Genomic DNA, 26,925 nt, shown 5'->3' on the forward strand with positions numbered 1-26,925 from the left:
CTGATGTAAACTTGTCTTGAAGGGGTAAAATATGTCCCCTTTAAATCTTTTAATCCACTAGGTGCAAGACAGTGCAGCTCGTGACAGATTATCCATGCAAACAAAAAACACGCTTTTTGACCATTTTGCCCCCTTTAACTTATTTTTAATGCCACTTTAACCCATGTTTGCCACTTTTCATTTCTTAGATTGTGGCTTTTGCGAAGGTGTTTTTCAACAACTTGGCTCTTTTGGTTAAGCAGGGTTGAATAACGCTGAACGCTTAAGTAAATTAAACATGCTGTCTGTTATTCTGAATATTCAACATGCAGTGTTAGAATCTGTGCAGAATGCAGGCAGGATTGGACAGCAGGACTGCAGGAGGGGTGGTAATGGTCAGAAATCCAGCAGGAGCAGGCAGGAGTGGGATTAGGGAAAGAGTCCTGTGCAGGGCTCTCGTTATTTTTATTGTCCACTATAGCATATATTTTTTTTACATTTTTCTATCTTACGATGCAAGGCAAGAAACTAAAAACAGTCTGAGGGAATTAAAGTTGATACATTTGCCGTCCTAATAATTACAGGGATCCACAGTGAAATGTAAGTTGTGGAGCTTTCACGCTGCACACACTGAACATCCATTATTAGCAGCTAATAGCATTTTCACATGCTGACGGTAAAACTATTACATCATGAGGATGTCCTGTAATCTGGTAAACCCCCAATCTCATCACCCAATCCATAATAAGTCTCCAGACTTGAAAAGGATAGGACCTCAGGAAGTCTTCCACAAGCTACCTCCAGAAACCCAGACCGGCCTCTGACATCTTTAAGGCCCCCAGCAGAGAAGTCTGTTGACCCCCCGGCAGGAGAGCCTTGTCTGTTGTTTCTGAGATTGAAAAGGGCAAGTCCTCGCATTTCCACCAGGAGCAGAAGGAGCCGCAGACAGACGAGAAACTCAACAGGGTTCAGTTTGTGTGGAAAGACGGGAGCATGGTGAGAGGTAGCAGAAGAAGGAGGAGAGAGCAGTGTGTGGGTGTTGTGAGGCGATGACGGACGGCCTTCACTCTGTCAGCCAGTCGTTAAGCATGATGAATGGAGCTGAGGTAGAAATTTGGGGTCGGTGCATTCGAAAAGCAAAGCAGTCGGTGCTTTGAAATGTCAGCTCTGATTCTCCTGTGGTTGAGCAGATGCTTACATAAGGCAGTTTGTTAAAACGCAAACCTCTCCACCAAGACTGAGGAGGCACAGTGAACAGAGGACCCGGCAGCTGGGCGGGTGATTCTGAGAGCTCTTGTGCTGTGAAAGAGAGTAATTGGAGCATGTCCTTACTTGTCGCTTTGTTTAGAAAGGACTATCAAAGAGAGGACCAAGTTTTGGACATCCCATGTACTAAATCTTCTCTGAGGTGGGACTAGGTCATCTGGAAAAGCTCTGTCTTCAAGTCAGAGTGTTTAATCATTTAGTGGGCAAACAAATGTTATCAAGCACTCATGTATGAATCTTTATGAAGAAGGTAAATGGAAACATGGGGTGGCTAGTGCATTTTTCTTTAGGGGGGCTATAACAGAATCCTGATTTTATAAGGTACATCATCTAATCTTTGTCTAAAAAGTGCCTGAAACCAGTTAAACCCATCTAAATCTGTGCAACTATTCTTAAAAACTCAACTTAGTTTTCTTTCTGCATTTTGCTAACTGTCCTCCTAGCATTGATCTAACAACGTACACAGGCGTGATTTCTCAGAAAGCCCAGGATTTCTCTCGACCCTGCATGGCTTACTCTGTACATTTTAATGAATGGAGCAGATATCTCTGCTGCCACCTACTGGCAGATAGTTAGTAATTCATCCAAAAGCATCTCGTTTCTGTGCCCCAGGAGCTTCTGTGTCGCTAATGCACATGTGCAGCTAACAGCTACAGTCAGACGGAACCATGTGACCAGGCAGTAGCTTTACATACAAACTCAAAAAACGAAAAAGTTAGGGCACTGTGTAAAATGTAAATAAAAACAGCATACAAAGATTGTAAAATCTCATAAACACATATTTTATTCACAATAGAAAATAAACACCGTATCAGATGTTGAAACAGACATTTTACAGTTTCATTAATAAATATTTGCTCATTTTGAATTTGATGGCAGCAACACATCTCAAAAAAGTGAGTAGCACTAATGAAAAACGATGAGAGGAGCATTTTGCAACTCAGTAGGTTAAATGGCAACAGGTCACATGATTGGGTATAAAAGGAGCATTTTAGAGAGGCAGAGTCTCTCAGAAGTAAAGATGGGCAGAGGTTCTTCAATCTGGGAAAACCTGCATCTAAGAAATGGGAAACAATTTTAGAAAAATAATCAATCCAATCCACTTTTTTGCACATTTTAAAAACATTATGTTTACAAAATTGCTGTAACCTGGTATGCTGGATGGATGTGTTTCACACATCTGGACGATCTTCCATAGAGTTTGGGAAAGGGCAGAGCCTTTGAAAAAAACTTGGAGGGTGATTGGATGAATGTTCTGTCTGTCACATCTTTACGGGCCAATCAGAGCAACAGAACATGTGACATAACTGCTACCGAGGAGTAAACTCCATAGAAAACTGCATAACGCAAGCCATGGCAACTGTAGACATATCAGTACACGACTTCTGTCGTTTTTGGAAAGAAAAGAACTCACTGCTGTTCTTTGTTCTTCTTTTAACAAAGAAATGTCGTCAAGTTCTGATAAAACTGGCACTTTAGCAGCATCCATGCTAATCTCTTCCTCCATAATTGCACCGGCCTCTTGTTGCTGCTTGCTTACATCACAACTCCGCCACGGCCAAACGTACTGCCCCTCGTCGCTGATTGGTCCAGTCACTTTCTGACCGGGCCCAGACAGTTCAGACGAGAGCTTTGCAAGATGGATTCGCCAGTGAGAAACACGGAAACAGGCGAATCCATCTGCTTTGCAAGGTTATGATAGCTGCACAGTGACTAAAACACTTAAATAAAAACATGCAAACTACAGTGGACATAAAAACCTCATAAAGTAAATAAAAATTTTAAAGTAACTAAGTTACAAAGTAATACAAAGCAAGTACAAGAAAATAAAAGACACACAGAAGATGACACAATTCTCATGCTGAGTTTCAAGCCAAGGAATAAAAATACGTTTTAAGATGCAAATTGAAAATTATAAGGCGGGGATCATTCTGATTCAAGAGATAGCTCAGTCCACAATTTAGGAGCCATCACAGAAAAGGCTCAATCGCCTTGACATAAAATTGCAAAGAATTGAATCTCCCACCATCTACAGTCTATAGCAGGCCTGTTCAATCAGTGGCCTGGGGGCCATGTGTGGCCCAGAACCAACCCCCAAGTGGCCCAGTCTGTGGTCATGCCAGAAATGCAGATGGCAACTTGTGCCAGTTTTCATAAATTCCCACAGTATTTTAGACTATAAATGCAACACTCCTTGGCTGGCGATGCTTACAGAAGTAGTCCCAAGATACCGAGTATAAAAAAAGTCCTTTTCAACTGGAGCTACAACGGTGCAAATTTAGTCTCTATGCACTTTAAGATATGCCTGTGTAAGATGTGACCAGAGTGATTATTTACAGAATTTAATTTTATTATTTAATTCTTTTTTTTTTTTTTTAATTCAAGTGAAAAAACATTTCTACTACCTCAGGTTATGTTCAAATACAGCTCTGTTGTGTGTTTTTATACACTTTTTGACATTACTAGCTACTTACTGGGCACCAAACATGTCTGGCCTGGCTACATTTCTTGATTTTAGAATTTGGCCCAGTTTAATTACCTCCGCCAAAGTGGTTATGTGATCGGTAGGGTTTGTTAGTTTATTAGTTAGTCTGTTTGTTTACGTTTGTTAGCAACATAACTCAAAAAGTTATGAATGGATTTTGATGAAATTTTCATGAAATGTCAGAAATGGCATAAGGAAGAACTGATTAGGTTTTGGGAGTGATCCAGATCACCATGTGGATCCAGGAATTTTTTTAAAGGATTCTTTACTATTGGGAGATAGGGCCAATGGTGGAAGTCTGCGCTTTCCGAGTGCTTTTCTAGTTTGTAATTGACTAGCCCTGGCCTATGGTATCATGAAAAGATTCAGAGAATCTGGAGACATCTCTGTGAGCAAGGGACAAGGCTGAAGGGGCCCTCAGGGGCCACTGCATTACAAACAGGCATGACTCTCTACTGAAATCACTGCATGGGCTCAGGACCATTCCAGAAATCATTGTCTGTCAACACAGTTGGCCGTGCCATCCACCAATGACAGTTAAAGCTGGATCATGGAGAGAAGAAGCCATATGTGAACAGGATCCAGAAACACCACCGTCTTCTCTGGACCCTGTTCACATGGACTGAGGAAACATGGAAATCTGTTCTGTTAAATTTCAAAATTTTTGTACACTACGGACACTATGGTGAAAGATGGAGCTGCACCGACTTTAAAACCAGGACCGTTACTGATACCAATATTTACATACAATCGTGCTCTATCTGATGGCTGATACCATTGGTGATGTTTTATTTAATTAATTATCCCAAAACGCCAACATTTTCTCTCAGGTTTGATCATGAAAACCATTCAGAGTTTGTCCAACAAGTCACTTCCTCTAAATCAGCTGCAGATCTGCTACTGAGATCTGTTTATGCCACCTTATTTGCAGATGGCCAGTGTCTGTCATCATGTCAACAGGACTGATGTTAGACTGATGTATCTGTGCAGCCTCAGTGAAAACATTTAAATTAAGTGAAAAATCAGTCAGAAAATGTCACCAATAGAAAACACTGTGTTGCTCAGTTGTGAGTCGCATCAGAAAAGTGTGCCTCCAAACTTCTAAAGATGAAGTATTTAAAGTTTAAGACTGATGCTACCATTATATTCATGCAAATGCCCAGATTCCACATCATGACTGTCACATCCTGTTGCCTATATCAGTCAAGGCCTGTACCAACAATGGAGCTCAGTCTTTATGGGAAGCTCTCGTGGATTTCTGAATGGTCACTGCATACCCGTTCCAAAACCAAACACTAGCTGGTCACATAGGCTGGACTGGTCATTATAGCCATAACAAAGAGGCTTTAGGAGGAGACATACAGCATTAGTGCTTAAATTCCTCTGTGGAAATTAGGGGGGAAATGGCCTGCCTACTTGAGGAAATGGTAAACTTCTCTTATCGCACCATGTGATGAATAGATCGTGCCTCAAACGGAGGGAATTCTTTCCCATGCATTTAGTAAACAGGCTTAGAGTGAAAATACTCACGTATGCACTTAGATTCAGTCTGAGAGCACTTTCATAGAGATATCAAGACTTTTTCTCTCTCTCACAGCCTGTCTAAGTGCTCACAGCCTCATGCTGTTTTACAGACCCCATCAGGGATGGCTAAGTCCATGCAGCTGCTTTCTGCTTGTATCCTCTTGCTCAGTCTCTCTCTTCTGTTAATCCATCATCTCTTTCTGTGCATGTCTCTCACTCTCCTCTCTCGCTTTGTGAAACGTAAAGCCCCTTTCTCCAAATATTTCCTTTAAGCTGGGGTTTCAGAGTTTTGTTATGCCAAGCGGACGTTTCCCGGTCCCCCTGGTACAATCTGACTGCGCTGACACATCTGACCTCCACACCAGGCCAGACCGGACCCCTCCCTCTCTCACTCCGGCTAATGTCCACCATTTTTAATGATTACAGCTGTTTGAGCATCTGCTTGGCGCATTAGGTGTGATAAAGTGCTCAGCATCATTGCTTTGTGCCTGTCCACTTTCTACCATAGCCTGTGAAGGACATTATTTACGTCCAGAAGTATCTATATTTGTATGCCTTCCTTTTATGAATCTGATTATTCACATAGTAAAACTACCTGTTCCTCAGCAAATACTGCAAACCTGTTTTTATTTCCTGATGGCTTCACCATCTGTGGTAAAGATGACTGAATGATGGTTGCAAAGATGATCTCACTTCTCCATTTATGCCGTCCACATCAGGACAGTAAATCCTCATGACTGTCATATTTATGACCGTACATCAGCACTCATCATCATAACTGTATATACTGTAGAAGCAAACACCATCCATTCTCAGAGCGTGTCTATTTTATCTCCTCCTAGCAGAGCCCTGAATATAATAAGCACAGAAACAAAACAAAAATATTAAGAGCAGCTGCTAGAAGAAGAACAGAGGTGTCCCGCTCATGTTTGATTCTGGAGATCCCTTTATAAATTTATATAACTCTATTTTAACCAACCTTATCATGGTAAGAAGCTAAAAAGCTTTCTGTTGCTTAGGGATGGAGGACACGTAAATACCTGTATCTATATTTATCTTATTGCTACTGCACAGCTACACAGGATCTGTGATGTAAAATTATTTTATCCCTGGTGTAGCTTAAAGGGGAAAAGGCTCCAGCTCCAGCATGGTGGGAGTAGCATGCATGCACTCATAACACTGGCTTCATCTGATGCATGATAATTTACTATCATCAGGGCTGAAAATGCTCCCAAACATTAAATTTATTTAAATGTATTTAACCAGGGAAAACTCACAGAGATCAAAAATCGTACTTAAAAGAGTATCCTGGTCAAGATGGGCAGCAGCACAATTAATACACACACACACACACACACACACACACACAAAGCAGAGACAATCACAGAGATAAAGAGAAGAAATTTATCAGTCAAAACATCTACAGCCTGATGCAGCTCCCTCCAGCACCTTCAGTTTACCTTTAAAAGATTTAAAAAGATGAGCTCCACAAGGCATAAGGTCTCCTGTAGAGGGATCCAGGCTACAGGAGGAGAACCTCAAACACCTTTTACACATTTACAGACAGACTGTGGGAACAGAAAGCAGAAGTAGATTTTGTGACTGAGTCACAGAGTGAAGACTGGAGCTTCCAGTTTTTTTTACATGAACAGAATCACCCAACGATGGAAGCAGAGTTAGAATAGCTGTACAAAAGAAGATATGTCAATGACTAGCCTACGTGTGAGCAAAGAAGGCCAACCAGCTCAATCATACAGAATATAATCACGAGTTAAGGACTTGTGGTTCGTTAAAAACCTCAGCACCCTGTGGTGTACAGGATCCAAAGATTTAAGGCAATGAGAAGAAGCGTGCCTATAAAATGTCACCATAATCAGTCAGAGGCATAATAATGGCAGAAACAAGTCTTTTCTTTGCATCAAAATAAAAACATGACTTTTTTCCTGAAATAAAAACCTAAAACTTCTTTAAAAGTCCCTCAATATGAAGCTTAAAAGACAGCAACTCATTGGGGTGCAGATGGGCTAGTGGTTAAAGGTGTGCCCCGTGTACATGGGCAGCCTGGGTTGGGGTCCAGCCTGTGGCACCATGTCCCCATGTCTCTCCCAACACTCTCATTACTGTTTTCAGTTCTGTCCAGCCCAAACATATATCTTAAAAAAAAATAGAGACAGGGACTCATCAATCATGAATTGAAGATTATTATTGTTATTATTATTATTATTATTATTATTATTATCATTATTATTATTATTATCATTACTATCATTATAAATATTAGTATTATTATTACAGCAAGTCCCGCTAGTTAAAAATGTTGATCCAATGTTGAAATTTGTGTTGAAATCAGCAGAATAAATAAAAGTTAATTGGAGGATTAAACGAGTTGACAAACAGTTAAATTATGATGCATTTTAGGTCAGCTCAGTAAAATGACTATTAGGTGAATGTAATTAGGATTAGGGTTAGGATTTTATCTGATGAACTATTCTACTCTGAACTGATGTTTGTAGTCTTTTAAAACTACATTTCCATTTCACATTCATCTGCTTACATTGTGCAAACACCAGCTGTTCACAGACTGATGGGCAGCATCATCAGACGGCCTGATTCAGCTCAGACAGCTGCAAGCAGCATTCTTAAATGGTCTTGTTGTGCCACAGATCTTTGGTCTGAACTGGGCTAAACATTTTATTTTTAAAATAAAAGTTATTACACTGATTAAACCAACATCTATGCCATCTGTTCCATCCCACAGAGAACAAGAGAAACGCTCAGCCATCACTGTGGACTGCTGGGAGATGCCCTCTACAAAGAGAACGACTTTGCTCTCATTATTGATGGAAAGACTCTGAAATACGCCCTGACGTTTGGAGTGCGACAGTACTTCCTGGACCTCGCCCTGTCCTGTAAAGCTGTCATCTGCTGCAGGTAGATTTACTCCTGAAACAATAATGTCAACCTGGGAGTGTAAATCTCACAGAAGATGAAAACAAAATCCAACGATTTGATTTACCATAATGGATTCAGCTTTAAAAATACACCAGACTAAGAAAGGACTTTGACTAAGTTATGTGTTAAATGTAGCAGCTGAAGTAATCTTTATGGATTTATAGTAAAAAACTGCCCAGATAGACATGTAGAGATATTACAAATCCTCATATTTTAATTCCCAGTTCCTCTCTCTTTATGAAGTTGCAATATCCCAGTCAAGAGTCTGTTTAGCTTTGCTATTACTGAGAAACAAAGAGACATTAGAGCCGTAATGTAACAGAATTGTTTTATTGTTTTGACCATTAAATGTCCAGAAAAGCCTAAACTACCCATCAGAAAATGTAGTGCACACACTCAAGTCTTAAATTTGTTGTGTTTAAGCCAAGCAACCTTAAAATGAAAGTTCTCTAAGTCAAATAAATTAGTCAAAGCAGCAAATTACCTTAAATTATAAGCATGTCTTAGCAATGTTGGGTATTTTTGCATAAAAAAAACTATTTAACTTAAAGTCAGATCTTTATGACTGACTCTAAAGTGTTATGTCTTTACCTCTAAGGTCATTGGCCATCTTTATGGCCCCAGTTTAAAAAGTGTGGTAGTTATAAATTTAAATGGCAACTCTGAACGTTCCGCAGGTCCACTGTTGACCTGCCCTGGCCACATAAATAATAAGAAGTACTTAAGCAGTCAAACAACCATGACGGAGTCTGGGTCCTCCAGTCAGCACCGAGTTTTCAGAACAACAGCAGACCTCATGACTCAGTGCGTTACGTCTAAACTTTTATTTATTTTTCCCTCCATTTCTACCTGCTTTTACCGTGTGCACACTCTGCTGGCAATGAGATACTCCAGGAGATGAATGTGGCCTCTTAGAGCATGGAGAACATAAACATTAACAGTACCAGTGCTTAGGGCAGACATGCAGTTTATGACATCACCTCTGCAGACTCCCTCAAAACCTGAAACACTCGCTGGAAGCTCCTGTGCAGGTCATCCATGATGGACTCTGGAGGAAAGGAGGGCCTTAGAACACAGGAGTTGCATATAAACACCCTGAAAGTTAAAAATAAGCTTTTGCAGGCGCTGTACCGTACCGTTGTGGTGAAGAGCGAGCTGAGGCTTTCGATTTAAAGTTCAATCTATGTGCCAACCTTCACCTATGGTCATGAACTCTGTGTAGTGTCCGAAAGAACAAGATCAGAACTTTTCATCATAGGGCTGAGAAGATACCTGCAAAGACAGAAGGCAAGGAGAAGGAACACTTTCTTTAGGGAAGCCCTAGAGATGTGTGGATACACTAAGTGGACCTGACATGTCTTGGGTATGTGAAAAACTCAGCAGGTTCTTCCAGAAAGACTACCTCCCATTACACTTCAAACCTGCATACTGAGGCAGAGGCTGGTTCATTCTCAGGACTAAACATCCAGACTCAAACAGTGTAATGTGGTGTAGCTGTGAAGACTTGGAGGGATTATCCTCAATCTGACCATCCTGTGCTCCAACACAATCTCTCACTGGCCTCTCAGGATGCACAGTTTTATCAGCCATCATGTCGACCCATCATTTGGAAATTTCAGCATGTTGGATATTGGCTGAAGTTTAATATCATGCATCTCTACTGGCTTTGTACCATCAAATAAGCCCTTTTAAATTAAACTTTTAAATCTGATATGGCCAGAGTCACTTCTATTGAAGATTTAATGCTGTCTCTAAAAGAATGCCCTCCCTTTATTCCTGTAATCAAAGAAATATCCTGCACAATAGCACTCTATTTATTTTTAGGGTGTTCACAGTTTGGAACAACCGTCTGCACACCTCAGAACTCCCTAAGAAAAACTTTGGGTTTTTCCAAGTGCTGATCTCAAGACTTTCTTTGACTGAATATTATTTTATGCACACCCCAATCATTCTGGGAGAGAGGGAAATATCATTTCCTGGACAAGACATTCTTGAGTAAAGTGCAGGCGCTTAGATTAACTACATTATAATGCTCTTTATGTCTCTCCTTTTCCTTTGCTATTCATCATGTAAGACTCACTGTTGGATAAACAGTTATAGATCAGCTTATTGAGCAGCAAAGGTAGAAGATGGCGACTTACCCCTTGTGCTCTTGCCTTTCAGAGTATCTCCTCTCCAGAAGTCTGAGGTGGTGGAAATGGTTAAGAAGCAGGTGAAGGTGATCACACTGGCCATCGGTGACGGTGCCAACGACGTGGGGATGATCCAGACAGCTCATGTTGGTGTGGGAATCTCCGGTAACGAAGGCCTGCAGGCGGCAAACTCCTCTGACTACTCTATTGCCCAAGTAAGCAAAAACACAGAATATACAGTGCTTAACAAATTTATTAGACCACCTGTCCTATTTGTCTCAGAGACCATCCAGCATCATGAAGTGCTTTAATGCGGACTCTTTCATTTTCACTGAGCTCTCTATGTTTTACCATTTTGAACAGGAATGAGGAACTTCAAACTGAATTTATCCAAATTTGAGCTGGCTCACTGGGCTTCTCTGAGAAGTCAGAAATGAATCAAGCGTAACATTCAACCACTGAAACTAATTTTTCTGTTCAGGAATGCAAATAAATAACTATAATTTGCAAAATTGTTGAAAAATACCTTTGCAAGAGCCACAATCTAAGAAATGAAAAGTGGTAAAAATAAGTTAAAATGGCAGTAAAAATAAGTTTAAGGGGGCAAAATGGTCAAAAAAGCAGCAAAAAGGGTTAAGAGTAGGCATAAAATGTCAAAATTTGGTGAAAAGTGACAAAAATGGGGAGAAAATGTGGCATAAAAGGGCAGAAATTGGCAAATTTGTGTGAGAAGTGACAAAAAAACTGTTACAGGTGGAAAAAACACGACAAAAAAATGAGTGAAAAGTGACTAAAATGAGCAAAAAGCAGCAAAGAGTGGCAAAAAATTGGGAACAAAGAAGCTTTTACTGGCAAAAGGCATCTTAAATGGATGAAAAGTGGCAAAAATAGCAAAAATCAGGATAAAAGAGTCAAAAACCAGGGGAAAGGGGAAAAAACTGGATAATGGTGGCAAAAATGGGCAAAAAGTTGCAAAAAGAAATAGCATAAGGGGGCTTAAAGCAGTAAAAATGGATTAAAAGAGGCAAAAAAAATGGAAAATAAGGGGCAAAAAAAAATGGGGGGGGGGGGTAATTTTTCAGATTAAGACATAAAACAGCCACACGTTGACACATTCCAGAAATGTCAGGACAAAGACTGTATGATGAAGTGAAATATGGACGTCTTCATGTGGGGGTGTTCATCTCTAGAGGCTGAGTGTAGCAGTTTAATGGCTTTATAATTACACCACTATTTAGGTTGAACTTAGATCTATGTGCTATTTCTGGCTGCTAAGTGTGATTATAGTGGAGCAGAACTTTTGAGGCGTTTCATCTGAGCTGTAAGTGAATGATAAAAACAAAGCACCGACCCACATTAAGCCCCTTTATCATCTAAAACGCTCCTTTAAGTGTCTCAGACAGCAGAGGAGGGAGTTAAAGCAGCAGAATGAGACATATTTCTGTTTATTTTAAGGCTTCTTTGGTGAAATGACAACGCGGTGTCGTCTGACCCTCAGATCAAACATGTGTTCATGAAGACCAGAGCTGATGACAGACGGAGAGCAGAGGGGCCTCAGTCAAAAAGCCTCTCCACTTGCTTTAACAGATAACTGAGCTTTCAAGTATTACGTCTAAAAAGCCAGCTTCCTGCAGCAGCAAAAGCTCACCTGATACTCCACAACATTAAAATAAATCATGTTCAAGGATACAAAAACAAGTTACACAACTTCCCAGGATTGATTTCAGGGAGGACTACAAATTACAGTAAATGTAGCGTTACACCGATGTATGGAAAACACCCGTCCCGGTCCGGAGGTGTAATTTAATTTGATGCTGGGACAGAGCTGTAATGGATTGTAAGAGGCCACCTGTCTTTGAAGGACATACGCTCCTACATGTCATGCCGATTGAAGGGGGCACTTAAGGCAAAGCCGGCTCTTTTAAATGGTAATTGCATACCGAAGCAACAGAGGGTGTACTGTGTTTTAATCAAGAATTGCTTTCCCATACACCCAGGCCCCGTGGCAGTAATAGAAACATGATGGAGAGAGCGGCGTGAGTTTGGAAACAGAGCTGTGACGCGGGAACGCTCAGGCTTTTGTTGCTGGTGTGTATTGGATATCAATGCAGAGTTTCGTGCAGCCTGGTTACAGGGACATGAGGAGGGATTTATGTAGCATTTAGCTAGGATCTGTTTCTGTATAGTTATGGTGTCAATGGAGGCCTGTTCAACAGGTGTAACTACTTCACTGTATAAGCTAAAGGCCCAGCAGACATATTATCTACTGTTACTGAGGACAATACGCCAAGCTATCGCTGACACAAATTACACTTGAGAAGACAATGGCAGGATTGATGATTGCGGGAATGATCCAAGTTTGAGAGAAGAAATGGGCATGGATTACAGCTTTGCTACATACAAAGGGCATCATTACACCGTAATCTGCAGTTTAACCCATCAAACTAGGTTCCAAAAACCATCGTCGTAGTTATCCTGACTACAAAACAGTGTTTATTTTGCACATCCTGTGCACATTGCACTAATCAGCTATCTTAAATTATCTTATCTGCATCATGTAAGTCTGCCCACATCCTTGGATGTTTTTATTCTCTGATCGTATCTAGTCAGCATCTTAACACTTTACACATCTTGCAACCATACTATAGATGCACACAGACGTGTAAACACTAAAAATGATACCTTTAAGACCTTGTAATATTTAGATCTTATTAGTTATACTTTTTCAGTTTATTTATTTCTGCATCTAATGCTTAATTCCTGTACGATGAGAGTAAAACTAACCAGAATCAAATGCCTTGTGTTGGCAATAAAGCTGGTTCTGGTTTTGGCAGCTATACTGATTTTAGTCTTAGTCTTTAGATCAGTGATACTCACCGTGTGGCTCTTTTGTGATGATTTGTGGCTCTTTTATGCCTTAATTTGAAATATTATTCCCCCAGAAAACCTTAAAAAAGGGAAACTTTGACCTCAGAAATTATCCCTTGCAAGTCACATGCATCAGTTTGTTTCCCACACTGTTACAGTAGGCTTTAATTGTCAACCTTTATTTTTTGTCTACATCTTTCCATTGCCCTTATTTGCATTTTTTTTGCCACTTTTAATCAATTTTTACTGCTTTGTGCCCATTTTTGCCACTATTATCTAGTTTTTGCCCCTTTTCTGCTGGTTTTTGACTCTTTTATCCTGCTTTTTGCTGTTTTTACCAATTGTCACCCATTTAAGCTTCCTTTTTCCATTAAACACAACTTTTTCCCCATTCTTTTGCCACCTTTTTCTGCCTTACGCCCATTTTAGTCACTTTTCACTCATTTTTTGTCATGTTTTTGCCACTTTTTGACCATTTTTGCCACCTGTAACTCTTGGTTTTGTCACTTCTAACCCAGATTTGCCACTTTCTACCTCTTTGCCACATTTTCTTCCCATTTTTGTCACTTTTTGACCATTTTGCCCCCTTTAACTTGTGTTTATTGCCACTTTAACCCATTTTTGCCACTTTTCATTACTATTTTTCAACAATTTGGCTCTTTGGTTGAGCAGAGTTGAGTAACGCTGTGTTAGCGAGAGCTCATCAGTTCTCCATCGCACTGCTGCAAGCTTCACTGATGTCTGATTATCAGGAACCATTAGTCGGTTTACTTTACACGGTCTTTCTCTGCTCATTCATCACCATTCTCTCCCACACAGTTCAAATACTTGAAGAATCTGCTACTGGTCCACGGAGCCTGGAACTACAACCGTGTGGCCAAGTGTATCCTGTACTGCTTCTACAAGAACATCGTCCTCTACATCATCGAGGTAAGCATTCAAGCCTGAAAGCATAGCTCTGAAGTATGTCAACACGGCTTGATTAGGAGGAGGAAAAGATTCCATGTTAGATTTTCCATGTTTGTATTTCTGTTGACTGGGCCTTCACATTACCTGCCAGTTTGTGCAGCTTTGAGTCTGAACTGTGACATGCCTCACCAGAGTATTCACAACCAGCAGGCACGCTCAGTGACACCAATCAGAGAGGTACAACTAGCTTATACGGCAAAGTTTGAAGAATAGAATATAGTGCATTAAATCTAGGCACGCTACAGGATAATCTTTATGTACCTGTCAACCTGATTTACCCTTTTAACAAAGTCAGCAAAGGTCAGATTATAATGATAGTAACTTTTTTAGTATATCCATCCATCCATTTTCTATACCACTTATCCTGCGATGGGACTGGAGCCTATCCCAGCTGTCACTGGGCAAGAGGTGGGTACACCCTGGATTGGTCGCAAGTCAATCACAGGGCTGACATAAAGAACAAACAACCAGACACACTCACACCTATGGTCAATTTAAAGTCACCAATTATCCTAACGAGCATGTCTTTGGTGGTTGGAGGAAGCCGAAGTACCCGGAGAGAACCCACGCATGCACAGGGAGAACATGCAAACGCTGCACAGATTGGCTGAGAGGCGAACCAGGAACCTTCTAGCTGTGAGTCAACAGTGCAACCCTGCTTAACAAGCTAAGTGTAGCTAGCTGTTAGCTACCCTCTACATCCACTGCAGTAGACGTCTCAGTTCAGCTCCTCTCCTTGTTGGTTTGACTGTGGTGTATTTTACAGGACTCGTATAAACACTCATATTGTTGGCACAAATCAACAAGTTGCTCCTCTATTTCAGATTTCTGCAGTCAGATCTATCACCGGGCTTTTCAAAGTAAAAGCCCTATCAGTTTGTTTCTGTGGTGAGGCAACCAATAATTTTAATAGGTTGTTTTATTCTGAAATGTGTCCAGGATGGTTCTTCGGTTGTCATGGTAACTTGCAAAGTTGCTTTACAATGCAGAGGTTGACACTGAGACATCTTACCTTTTCATGGAATATTAGCCTAGTTTGAGTTTGATGGCAGCAACATCTCTAAAAAGAATCTTTGAATAGTTCTCAGTGACTTTCAACCCGTATTTAGACTGGAATTGCTCATTCCTTACAGTTATTCAAGGGAATGTTTTAATATTTTCTTTACAAGTTGTTGATCAACAGCCGTTTTTAAGAATTATAATGGAAAACTATAGCATATTTAGCTTAAACATCTTTGAGTATAACGCCAATATAAAATCCTCTTAATTTAAAGAAACATATTTATCTTCTTACAGTTTCAATCTCATGATTGGCCAATATTTGATCCTCATTCAGCGTTAAAACCCTGGAATCCTGACATCTCTGAGCAGACTTTGCCAAGATAAAGCAAAGGCAGTAAATCAAAACATCTGATTTTTGCTCAGTGCTGTGATTATTGGGTTTTTCCTGCGTTGCTGATTTGTTTTGGATGGAAATTGCCTCGAGTGTTTTACATATCTCTCCACCCTCCGTGTTTCTAAAAGCTTGATGCTCAGGAAGGTTCAAGCTGATTCTACTCCACTCCACCGGCGTGCGGTAGGTTTGACGGCATGTGACGGATACCAGACCCAGTACTGATTACAGGTTCAGAGCTGGAACCAAGAATGACCAGACAGGTTAAGTGCTTCCTATCAGCAGCAAGTTTATCATCAGAGGCGCTCAAAAGTTTTGATCTACTGGCCGTGGCCCTCTCTGACATCAGCATGAACCTAGGTCACTAGAAAAGACATGGAGCTCTAAAATCTCTGCTGAGGATTTTAATTTGATCTTTTTCCTACAGAACATATCAGGAATTTATAATAGAGACACTCTTCTGTATTGTGCTTCATGCTTGTCCAAGTACTTGAATCATACTTTCAGAGCTGCTTGTTTAAAATTAAAGCACCATTTTTAATGCTTTAATGATATACACTATTGAAAAGGGCCTATGCTTAAGAAAAACTGCAGGATATTCAGTCAAAGTTATAAAATCAGAGTGAAAGACACTGAGAAACTGAGAGGACTTTAAAAATCCTTTTTGCTTCTTTATGTCTCTTAACTGAGGTACACTCTATTAGACAATCGGGCCGAATTGTGTCCCACAAGCAAAGACCCAATTATCGTAAGATCGTAAGCTTGTATTGGACGGATTTGAACTTCATCGATCTGCTCGTAAAATGATTAGAGCAGCTTACAATCCATATTGTCAATATTTAACATTTTCAATACTTATGATCAGAAATCCTGTTGTAAGGGGAGATGAGCAGGATTGGTACATGGAACGGAGCAATAGCCAATCAGGAAGCAAGTAATGGAAAGAGGAAGCACAACAAACACAGCCATGGCAATGATAATAAACTGCAGGCGTTTTAAAATTCGATAGAAATCAGAAAAAGAGGAACATTTTGTTGATTTGTGGCAACAACACTAGTGTTTATACTAGTCCTGTAAAATATACCACAGTCAATCCGACAAGGAGAGGAGTTGGACTGAGACGGCTACTGCCGTGGATGTAGCAGTTAGCTAACAACTAGACACACTTAGTTTGTTAAGCGGGTTAGCACTGTTCCCTCACAGCTAGAAGGTTCCTGATTTGCTTCCCATTCCCTTTCTGTGCAGAGTTTGCAAGTTCTCTGCATGCTTGGGTTCTCTCCGGGTATTCTGGCTTCCTCCCACCACCAGAGACATGCTCGTTAGGTTAATCGGTGACTCTAAATTGCCTGTAGGTGTGAGTGTGAGAGTGCCTAGTTGTCTGTCTCTATATGTCAGACCTGTGATTGACTTGCGACCAGTCCAGGGTGTACCCCGCCTCTCACCAATGACAGCTGGTATAAGCTCCAGCCTCCCAACAGGACAGGCGGGTTTACGCTCAAATTTCTTTTGCACATGCAAGACCCTGCTACATAAAAACAAAAACCCTAACGATGGTTGCCTTCTTTTCTTCTATTTTATTGCTACATTTTTGAAACAGACATCTGTTTCCATATCCTACGGTACTTACTTTTTAAAAATGCCCCTTTTAAAACAAAACCCGCTCATAACATGAGTGTAATGGCAGTACATTTTTTAAATACTGTGACTCCACTGATAGGGATTTATGTGGAAAGTTCTGAACGCTTTTGTGCTCATCCGTATTCCTTTAGTGATGTTTTAAATGTCTAGGCCTTGATTTACTTAAGTTCAGTTTTTTTAGACAAGAGGAGTAGCACTAGATACGTTCTTATCTTCATCCTACACAACTTAAAAACAGAAAATGTTGAAGGGAGAGGAGGGAAAGAAAAGAAATTGGATAAAAGAAGAGTTAAAACCCTCTATAAATGCCAACATTTTTCTTTTATACTTTTTCTTTTCTTCTTCTTCTTTGCTTGATTTTGATTTTTATTTAACCTAATATCTTAAAAACATTCTTAAAAAAATGTCCAAATAAACAAATTAACGTGAAATAAAACTTGGTAAATTATTTTAATTTAAAAATAGCCTTAGATGTTATTAATTAGGATGTTTGAAAGACATGAAAATAAAAAAATACAAAAGAAAAACAAATGATTTGTGAATGTTTATAGGCCAGAAGACAGCAGATGATTTACCCTCTACTTCTGCTTTAGCTCTGTGAAAAAAGAGCCGGATTGAGTGTTTTCTATAAAGGAGCAGCCACATGTTTTAAAATATCATCACCACATAACCTGTCAGAGAAATATGAGCACTTTAAAACTCTCTTTTGTTCATCCTCTTTCTACCACACTCGACCTCTGATCCTCAGTTTATGTTCTGCACCGTGGCGAATCAGTGGCCTACCTTTGACATTCCTTCATGTCTGCTTCTGGCTCATCATGACCTTTAAGTTAAGAGGTCACCTGTCTCCTTCCAGGCTATGACTGCAGTTTACAGTACTGAGAGTGGTCGATCATTCTGCTGCTCAAGCTTTGTTAGAAAATCTTTACAGGTACAGATTTAGAAAAAAAAAGCAGCAAATTAAATTGTCTGTCTGCAAAAACATGCAGTTTTACTGAGGCCTGAAGGGTAGTGGAGAAAACTGACACTGCAATATTTTTTTAATTCTGAAAGATATATTTGGTGATTCTTTTTTGAAGACAGAAGTCAATTAAAGAGATAAATGTAGTGCTGTTATGTACATGTTTGGGTCTGTAAGTCATTTTTGGATCTGGGTATCCCGCTCTCTGACAGGCAGACATGCAGAGGAAAAGAAGAGAGAAAACAGGTGCATTCCTTATATTTATTTAAATTTAATTTAAAAAACAGATCTATTAGAGTGTTAGTTAGCCCTTAGAAGTTCCTATAATATCCTAACACATTTACCCCTAAGGACAAAAAATGTCTGCCTCTGAAAAACTGCTGTAAAAATAACATGAATTTTTTTCCACTTTAAATGAGTAAATCTTTTTAAACTCCTTCAGCCTTAATTATATGTATAAAACGTTAATTATTTTTCAGGGTTTTTAACTCTGTAAAGGCCAGTAGGTTTACACAACTCCACTGTTTTTAACTGAACAGACTGTTTTTTACACACACACCGTTATCCCACATCAGTAGTGACACACACTTATCTCTTCAGTAGCAAGGCACCGTTACAGACAACAGTAATAGTGTGAAATTTTGCAGCTTTGAAAAGAAATATAGCGCCATCCAGTGGACAAAAATAAAAATTTAAAACTGAAAGCTAGTAGTCCAAAATTAAATCTTAACATACAGGAAGGCATTAGTTTATGTATAAATTAATGTGGGATCAAAATGGCATTTCAGTTGGACATTTTTGGTCCTTGTGAACAAATGTGTCGGTTTTCGTGTAAATCCGCCATTTTGGGCTAATTTAAGGAACTGAGACAACGATTCTAAAAATTATTGAAAATGAATATCCTTTAGCAAATTGAGCTATACTCATTCAACAAAGCCATAATGGCTTGAAAATGAAACAAAAATGAATGGTACAAAATTCCCCTAAGATTCTTTAAGGCAGTGGTTCCCAAACTTTCTCTACTGGGCCCCTCTTTGATGGGTGAAAATATTTTCCTGGCTGCAGCTGTGAGACTTCACCCTCAGCTGATTTTCAGTCTCCAGCTTTGATTTTGTATTGTAGATGCATCAGCTCTTTGCAACCTCACACAGGTAGGATGTTGAAAGGAAAAGTGTGGCAGAGGCTCTCGTACCTAGCTACTGCTTCTCCTGTTCCACTCCAATCCAAAATGCTGACAATGTCTTTAACTTAAACTGCAATAATGTTGTTGAATCTGAGGTAGCTTCTATAAACTTCTCCTCCTCTAGAGGGCTGAAGTCATCAGCTGGTGCTCCCTAGCCTGGCCTTGCTGCGCCCCCCTGGGGTGGGGGGGCCCACAGCCCACGGCCCACTTTGAGAACCACTGTCTTAAAGGTTAAATTTCATCAACCATTTCTAACACCATTCAAAGTTACATTTAGCTGACCTGGCCAAACTCGTGTGTAATTTATGATTAAACAGAAGCTGCTGAGATTCTCCTACACTACTGTAAACATTCAGCTCATCCATGCTGTTAACACAACTTACATTAGCGAGAACCAGGACCAGGCACTGCACATACCAGGAATCCACTCATTTAGGATTGGCTTTGCATGGTATCACCTGTAGCCTGAGCGTACATGTAGGAAACAAACAGACTCTGAATCTGACTGCTGATGGTGATTTTAGATAGACTTTAATAAACTGTACTTAATCACAAAAATAAGAAAATTAACGGTTTTGTTTCTCTTCAAACAACACAGGCGCTGCATCATAACATGCACATTCTGTAATGTGACTGTAGAACTCAGCAGCATGGTTCCAGAGGTACAACCCAAATTCCAAAAAAAATGGGGCGCTGTGTAAAATGTATAAAAAGGATGCAATGATTGTCAAATCTAATAAACCCATGTTTCATTTACAATAGAACATAAACAACATGTCTGACATTAACCCATTTCTCCTCATAGCAAAAATATGGAGGGCATAACACAGACTCAGTAGACCATAAACACATTTTTTGACTAAAAAACACACCTATCTCTAATGTCAAGGGTGGGAAGTGTTACATGTCATGTTGGGATTTTATGGTTGATTTTTTTTTTATTACTGTCTATTATTGGAAAGTGCACTTACTTTCCAGTCACAGTTTTATCTTTTCATTTGTATCTATTTAAAATGGATCCAGATCAAATAGATACAGTATAACAACAATCCTCATTTTTCTTTTTTTCTTTTTTTTTTTCAGCAAAAAACCCAGTGAATGCACCTTCCACAGGCATGATTTACTGATGACATCAATGCATGTGTGCTGGATCAGTAGAATTTGGGTTTTTTAGCCCTTTTCACCACTGTTTCCATTCATCTATGACACTTAATCCCACTCTAATCCCATTTTTCTACTTTTAAACCCCATTGTTCTACTTCATCTAGCCATTTTTGTAACTTTTTGGCCACTTTTTAACAGTTTTTTACCTTTTCCCTCCCATTTTTGCCTATTTTTAAAATTTTCAGCAACTGCATTCTACTTAAAGCCATTTTTTCCACTTTTAACTCATTTTTTTATCACCTTTTGCCCTGCTTTTACAAATTTAGCTGGCTATTTAAACACATTTTTGCCACATTTTTTTCCATTTTGATCCATTTCCCCTCATTTTTGTCACTTTTTAACCACTTTTTCTTCACATTGTTTCCCCAATTTTTGTCTTTTAAATTCTGTTGTTGCCTCTTTTGAACCCTTTTTTCATTCTGTTTCCCCAAGTTCTGCCACATTTTTTCTACACCTTTTTCATTTTTTCCACTTTTCACTTATTTGTGTCACTGTTTATCTCTGTTTACAATATCTGGCCATTTCTGCAGCTTTTTTGCCGCTTTGAACCCCTTTATATATTTAAATATAACTATTTTAAATATAAAATTAACTCATCACAGATCAGCCTTACAGTGCACCATGATTTTGCTGACCTCCATGGCCCCTCTTTTGTCTTGGCCCCAGAAATCCCACCCCTGTCACATGACCACATCAGAATGTTCAGTGTGTCAGTCAGAGTTTTTATTAGTTTTATGTCAAGAAAAAAGCTATTTGAGGTCATTTACAGGACATGTGGCACCTGTGTTATGGGTTAAAAATTAGACATTTTAGCATTTCATGAAAAACATTAGCTTGTTTTTAATTTTATGGCAGTAACAGATCTCAAAAAGTAGGGACAGGGCAACAAAAGGCTGGAAAAGTAAGTGGAACTACTGAAAACAGCAGGAGAAGCATTACACTTAGGCGCTTTCTTCTGTGCCTCCTTCATGTTTTCTCCTTGTTTTTTTAAACATTTCAACCTTTACTGAAGTTTTACTCTTTGCCCTTCTGATTCCAAAATTCCTCCCAACATTGTAAATCCATTTTCTATGTCCAGCTACAGCTCCTCTTTGATACAAACCAGAATCTTTTTAAAAGAATCTTTCTTTCTATTACAAAACATGTATAACTCTGTCTGCAGGGCGAGCTTCTTTCTAGCACACCTTTTGTTGCTCCCTGAAAGCGTCACTCCACCTCCTCCCTCCTGTGCAGCGCTCCTTCGGGGGATTTGAGTAGAGAATGGGACATTTCTTCATTGTTTGGCTGCCTTGATATTTTAAATGTCCCTGTTTTTCTAAGAGCGTGACATCCAACACACCAGCAACCCCGGGGTGTGTGGGTGAAAGCGGCCTAATAGGTTTACTTTTGTGCTTGCGTGTTTTTCTTGTCGACTCCCATGCAGCCTTGCAAGAAGAGAATCAATGATAATGATGGGAGTTTTAGCTTTTTTTGTTCGGGGCACCATTGTCTGGTACAGTGCATGTTAAAATCTGAATACCAGGTCTGTGAGAGACTGTGTTTAAGCCTCTTTCTCGTCTTTCCATTGGACCTATGGTTCTTTTAAGGGACGGAGTAGGAGGGTGAAGGATTCTGCAGCTATTGTGGAAAAAGTGAATGAAAAAGGAACTTTGGAACAGTCGTGTGATCATTCAGGATTTGCTGTGACTCACCGTGGGTTAATTGTGAGTCAGAAAGTGAGCTTGTCACTCTGGCGGATGACTGAGTGACAGCTGGAACAGCTTCACAGTGTTTTCTTTTGGCCCTCCTCATCCTGCTGATTATGGCTGGCATTCCTCCTCCTCATCAGTACAAGAACAGCTTTATCACCCATGAAAAAAGTGTTTTTTATAAATCAAATGCTCTTTAAACAAAGCCTCAAAGTTACTCACTAATTTTGAGCCAAATTCATAACCACTGCTTTGAAACAAATTACACTGTTTACTAAAGAATGGGGGTGAAAAGGACTGAATCCAGCCGCATTCAAGCTAAGAGGCCTTCCCAAAGGAAGCCATAGCAACTTGATTGAAACGGCCGATCCAGCTGGCCACTCATGTTTGATTGACACATTGCCAGGGTGCAACAGAGGGGGCTGATGGACAAGTGGCATTTATGAGGCAATTACATGAAAGCTCATTCAGGGGCAGCTCGGTGGAGTTTAGAGACAGCTCTGAGCTGCAGAGCAAAGCCTGCCGACGACTGCGCACTGAATAAAACCACAAAGAACGAGCCTGGCTTTGTAAGGCAGCCTGTGTTTGTAGCGCCACATATTTCCAGCATATTTATCAGCTTGCTTTGCGTATGAATTCCACCAGAAATTCTGCAATACAAAGCTTAAGAGTATCAAGACTCACATTGTTGGGGACAAATGTCATGCTCCCTCCTCCCCTTCAATCCATAGCTACTTTTAGACAAGGCCTGCAGATCTGCCTCAGAATCAGTGATTTTTTTTTCGCTTAGATAGCCGCTCCCCAATCCCCCTTTTCTCAGCTCCCGCTTCCCTCCATTACTGTCTTTCACGATGTGCAGTCGGGGAGAGAGGCCAGCCACACCCCTCCGCTGAGTGGCACTCAATGACGAGAAGAAAAGGGGGAGAAAAATCCTGCCTGGTACTTCCCCTAATGAGCAAATCAATGCATCTGTCCCTCAAGAGACGGGAGAGGGAGAAAGAGGGAGAATCTATTGGGACCCCGAGGACCAGGCCAAAACACTCACACAGAAGCAGTTACCACATGCTATGAATAGGAGCCTTTTTTAACTTAGCACAACAATATATCAGAGCAGAGGCTCTCATTGGGCCGAGCTGTAATTAATTCAGCAGTTTGACCTACTCGCTAGCCTCTCGTTACCACTGCTTGAGCCACGTTAATGGTTGAACCTGCCTCATGGCTTGGGCTTCATCTGCACATAACCCATAGCAACCACATCTGAATGTATTTCCATCGAGCCAGAGCTTCTTATTCGTACTCTGCCAAGAGATGAACTGTGCACCTCCAGAATCTCATGGTTGCAGAGCTGATCTGGGTCGAACAAAACCATCATGGTAGAGTGGACCTGATGGTTGGGACGCTGAGATGTGGTTGCTGTGGCAGAAAGGGGAGGTTAGGGGCACACACATCTACATCGCTTTCGTCTATAGGCAACCAGACCCCCAAACTCAAGCAGGGGAAAGAATTGGCGCTGAATGGGGGGGTTGACAGACATTTGTTTTCATGCATACGCTTACACAACTAAATGGGAGCGTCCAGTGGCACATTGGTATTGGTCGTGTAGAAAGTGGCAGCAGCGGGTGGGGCCCTTAAATAGTCTTTGTCCCAATCAGAGAATTTGTAGCAGTTCATGCCTTCATAATGAAGTTAAATGAAGCGAGGAAATGCTTGGTTGGCCATGGCCAAAACACAGCACCCCTGATGTTCCCTCGGCAGATTTGGCGCAAGCAAGAGACACGTCTGGACGTCAGTGTGCCAAACTATAACACCCTGAGGACTGTCAGTGGAGGAGTTTTCATATTCAGGATGTCTACAGGGTCTTAAAATGTGTTTAAAGTTGATAAATCATTTTAGGGAAAAGTAAGGCTTGTAAATAGTCTGACATGCGAGACTGAGACGTCTTAAATTTGTAGCATTTACATCTCTACAGTGATATTAAAAAGTTTTTGCCCCCTCTCTGATTCCTGATTTTTTTTTTTTTTTTTTTTTTGCATATTTATCACACTTAATTGTTTTGGATCATCAAACCAGTTTTGATATCTCACAAAAACAACCTAAGTAAATAGAAAATGCAGTTTCTAAATGATGATTTTATTATAAAGGGAAATAAAAATCCAAACCTATCTGGCCCTGTGTGAAAAAGTAATTGCTCCCTGAACCAAATAACTGGTTGTGCCACCCTTGGCAGCAATAACTGAAATCAAGAGTCTTTCTCATCGCTGTGGAGGAATTTTGTCCCACTCTTTTTCACAGAATTGTTTTAACTCAGCCATATTGGAGGGTTTTCCAGCATGAACTGCCCGTTTAAGGTCACACCGCAGCATCTCAGCTGGATTTAAGTCTGGACTTTTTCTGGACAGCTCCAAAACCTTCATTTGTTGATTTTATGCCATTCAGAGGTGGACTTATTGTTATGTTTCGGGTCGTTTTTCTGCTGCATAACCCAAGAGCGCTTGAGCTTGAGGTCATGAACTGATGGCTGGATGTTGGCCTTCAGGATTTTCTGGTAGACAGCAGAATTGTTTACCACCATATTTGACTGTTGGCATGATGTTCTTTTTAACAAATGCTGTGTTGTTTTTACTTCAGGTGTAACGGGCCGCACACCTTTCAGAAAGTTCAACTTTTGTCTCGTCAGTCCACAGAACATTTCTCCAAAAGTCTTGGGAATCATCAAGATGTTTCTTTGTGTGCTTTTTGGTCAGCAGTGGTTTTGGCCTTGGAACTCTCCCATGACGCTGTTATTGCCCAGTGTCTTTCTTATGGTTGAGTCATGAACTCTGACCTCAACTGAGGCCAGTGAGGCCTGCAGTTCTTTGGATGTGGCTTTGGGTTCTTTTGTGACCTCCTGGTTGAGTGGTCGTTGCACTCTAGGAGTAATTCTGGTTGGCCGACCATTCCTGGGAGGGTTCACCACTGTTCCCAATTTTCTCCATTTGTGGATAACGGCTCTGACCATGGTTCTCATTAGTTCTTGAATTTCTTTGGATGGTGGCATGATTCGTTTCTTTTTGAGATCTTGTAGCCTACCTCACTTTGTCTGACAGCTTCTATTTAAGGGATTCAACAAATCTGGTGGTAATCAGGCCTGGGCGTGGCCAGTGAAACTGAACTCAGCTGTATGGTTAATCACAGTTAACTCATGATTCAACAAGGGGGGCAATTACTTTTTCACACAGGGCCAGAGAGCTTTGGATTTTTTCCCCCCTTAAAAAAAATTTAAATAATCACTCAGACACAGCATTTTCTATTTACTTGGGTTGTCTTTGTGAAACATAAAAAAATGGTTTGATGATCTGAAACATTTAAGTGTGATAAATATGCAAAAAGCTCAGGGATCAGAAAGGGGCAAATACTTTTTCATATTCTGTATAATATTGTGAAGGTTATAATATAGAAATTTATTGCTTGCATTTAGTGAAAAATATATAAGATGAGGAACCTAGAAATAGTTGCGTAACAAATCGCAATATTGGGGAAAAAAACGTGGTTCGACTTTTTTCAGATTATTGTAAAGTATTTAAAGTTGTTGTTCATTTTAGGGAAAATTAAGGCTTTTAAAAAGTCTGACATGCAAGACTAAAATGTCCTAAATTTTTGGCATTTACATTTATTTATAAATAAATAATTTAAAGATTAATAATAATAATAATAATTATTATTATTATTGTTATTATGATAATGATAATATAAACAATTATAATATAATGAATAAATTCGTCAAACAAGGCTGTAGGTTATTTTTTCTGCTTTTCTTTTTACGCAGACATATGAAGGAGTCATGGTTAATGAATTCAGATGTGCCAGTATTTCTTTATTGTATGCTGAAATAATTCAAAGCCAATTTAGCCTAGTGCTGCACAATATGGTAATAAAGGCTGGTCATGATTATCCTTGACAGTATTGTAATTTGTGATTACAACACATTAAATAAATGTATTAACCTATGTACTCTCGTTCTGTTTAACACGTGGCTCTGGTCCTGATCTTAGAAGAATTGTTTTGTCCAGATAAGCATGACTAATCAAGATACAGTGATAATCCTCATCTCCACCCAGCATATGGTTTACATTACCTCTGTCTCCCTCTCCTGAAACAATATATCAAAGTTCCCATCATCCAGGGTCTCGACGCTCCGACTCTGCCCCTATAACTAACCTCGTCTGTCACCCGCTTGTCTTCACACGGATCAAGGAGTGTAACAGTCAGGCCTGATGTATGTTTCTAGCTAATCCTGTGATGAAACCAGTCGACAATTTTCCATCATGGAGGTGGCATTTGAAGGGCTAGGCTTTCCCACTGGTCTAATCTGGCTCTTCCTGAGTTAAGACTTGGTTGAGTTAGACTAACGACATTTTGATCACTGGACAGCAAACTTCCAACACTAGTTTAAAGGTATTTTGTCTTAGGAAACAGACTTCTCTTGATTTAATCTCAAAGGAACCTCTTTGGAAGATGGATCCGCCCCTCAGTGACTTAAAGATGTATAAGCAGCAGCTCTTTTATGTTTTTAAAGGTAAACAAAGAGGACCCACAGCTCTTTGGGTTGTTTCTGTTGTTATAAGACATTGAAGAATGTAGTGTGACAGAAAAATGTACGGTCAGTCTGTAGACACTCTCAGATCTGATAATGGTAACCACTCACCCTCACCACCTCTAATGGGAAACATGCTCTGAGAGGGAA

At 40.1% G+C, this 26,925-nt stretch overlaps 1 protein-coding gene across 5 annotated transcripts in view; it reads left to right on the forward strand.

Annotated features, from left to right (window-relative positions):
* LOC121516250 (phospholipid-transporting ATPase IA) overlaps positions 1–26,925 on the forward strand; it is a 215,726-nt gene that overhangs the window by 139,816 nt on the left and 48,985 nt on the right. For all 5 annotated transcript variants that reach the window (XM_041797431.1, XM_041797433.1, XM_041797432.1 and 2 more), the window contains 3 exons: positions 8,013–8,185; positions 10,370–10,553; positions 14,026–14,136. In XM_041797431.1, the coding sequence (XP_041653365.1) occupies positions 8,013–8,185; positions 10,370–10,553; positions 14,026–14,136 (468 nt within the window). The remainder of the gene's footprint in view (positions 1–8,012; positions 8,186–10,369; positions 10,554–14,025; positions 14,137–26,925) is intronic.

This window comes from Cheilinus undulatus, linkage group 10 (assembly GCF_018320785.1).
Source record: "Cheilinus undulatus linkage group 10, ASM1832078v1, whole genome shotgun sequence".
Lineage (NCBI taxonomy): Eukaryota > Metazoa > Chordata > Actinopteri > Labriformes > Labridae > Cheilinus > Cheilinus undulatus.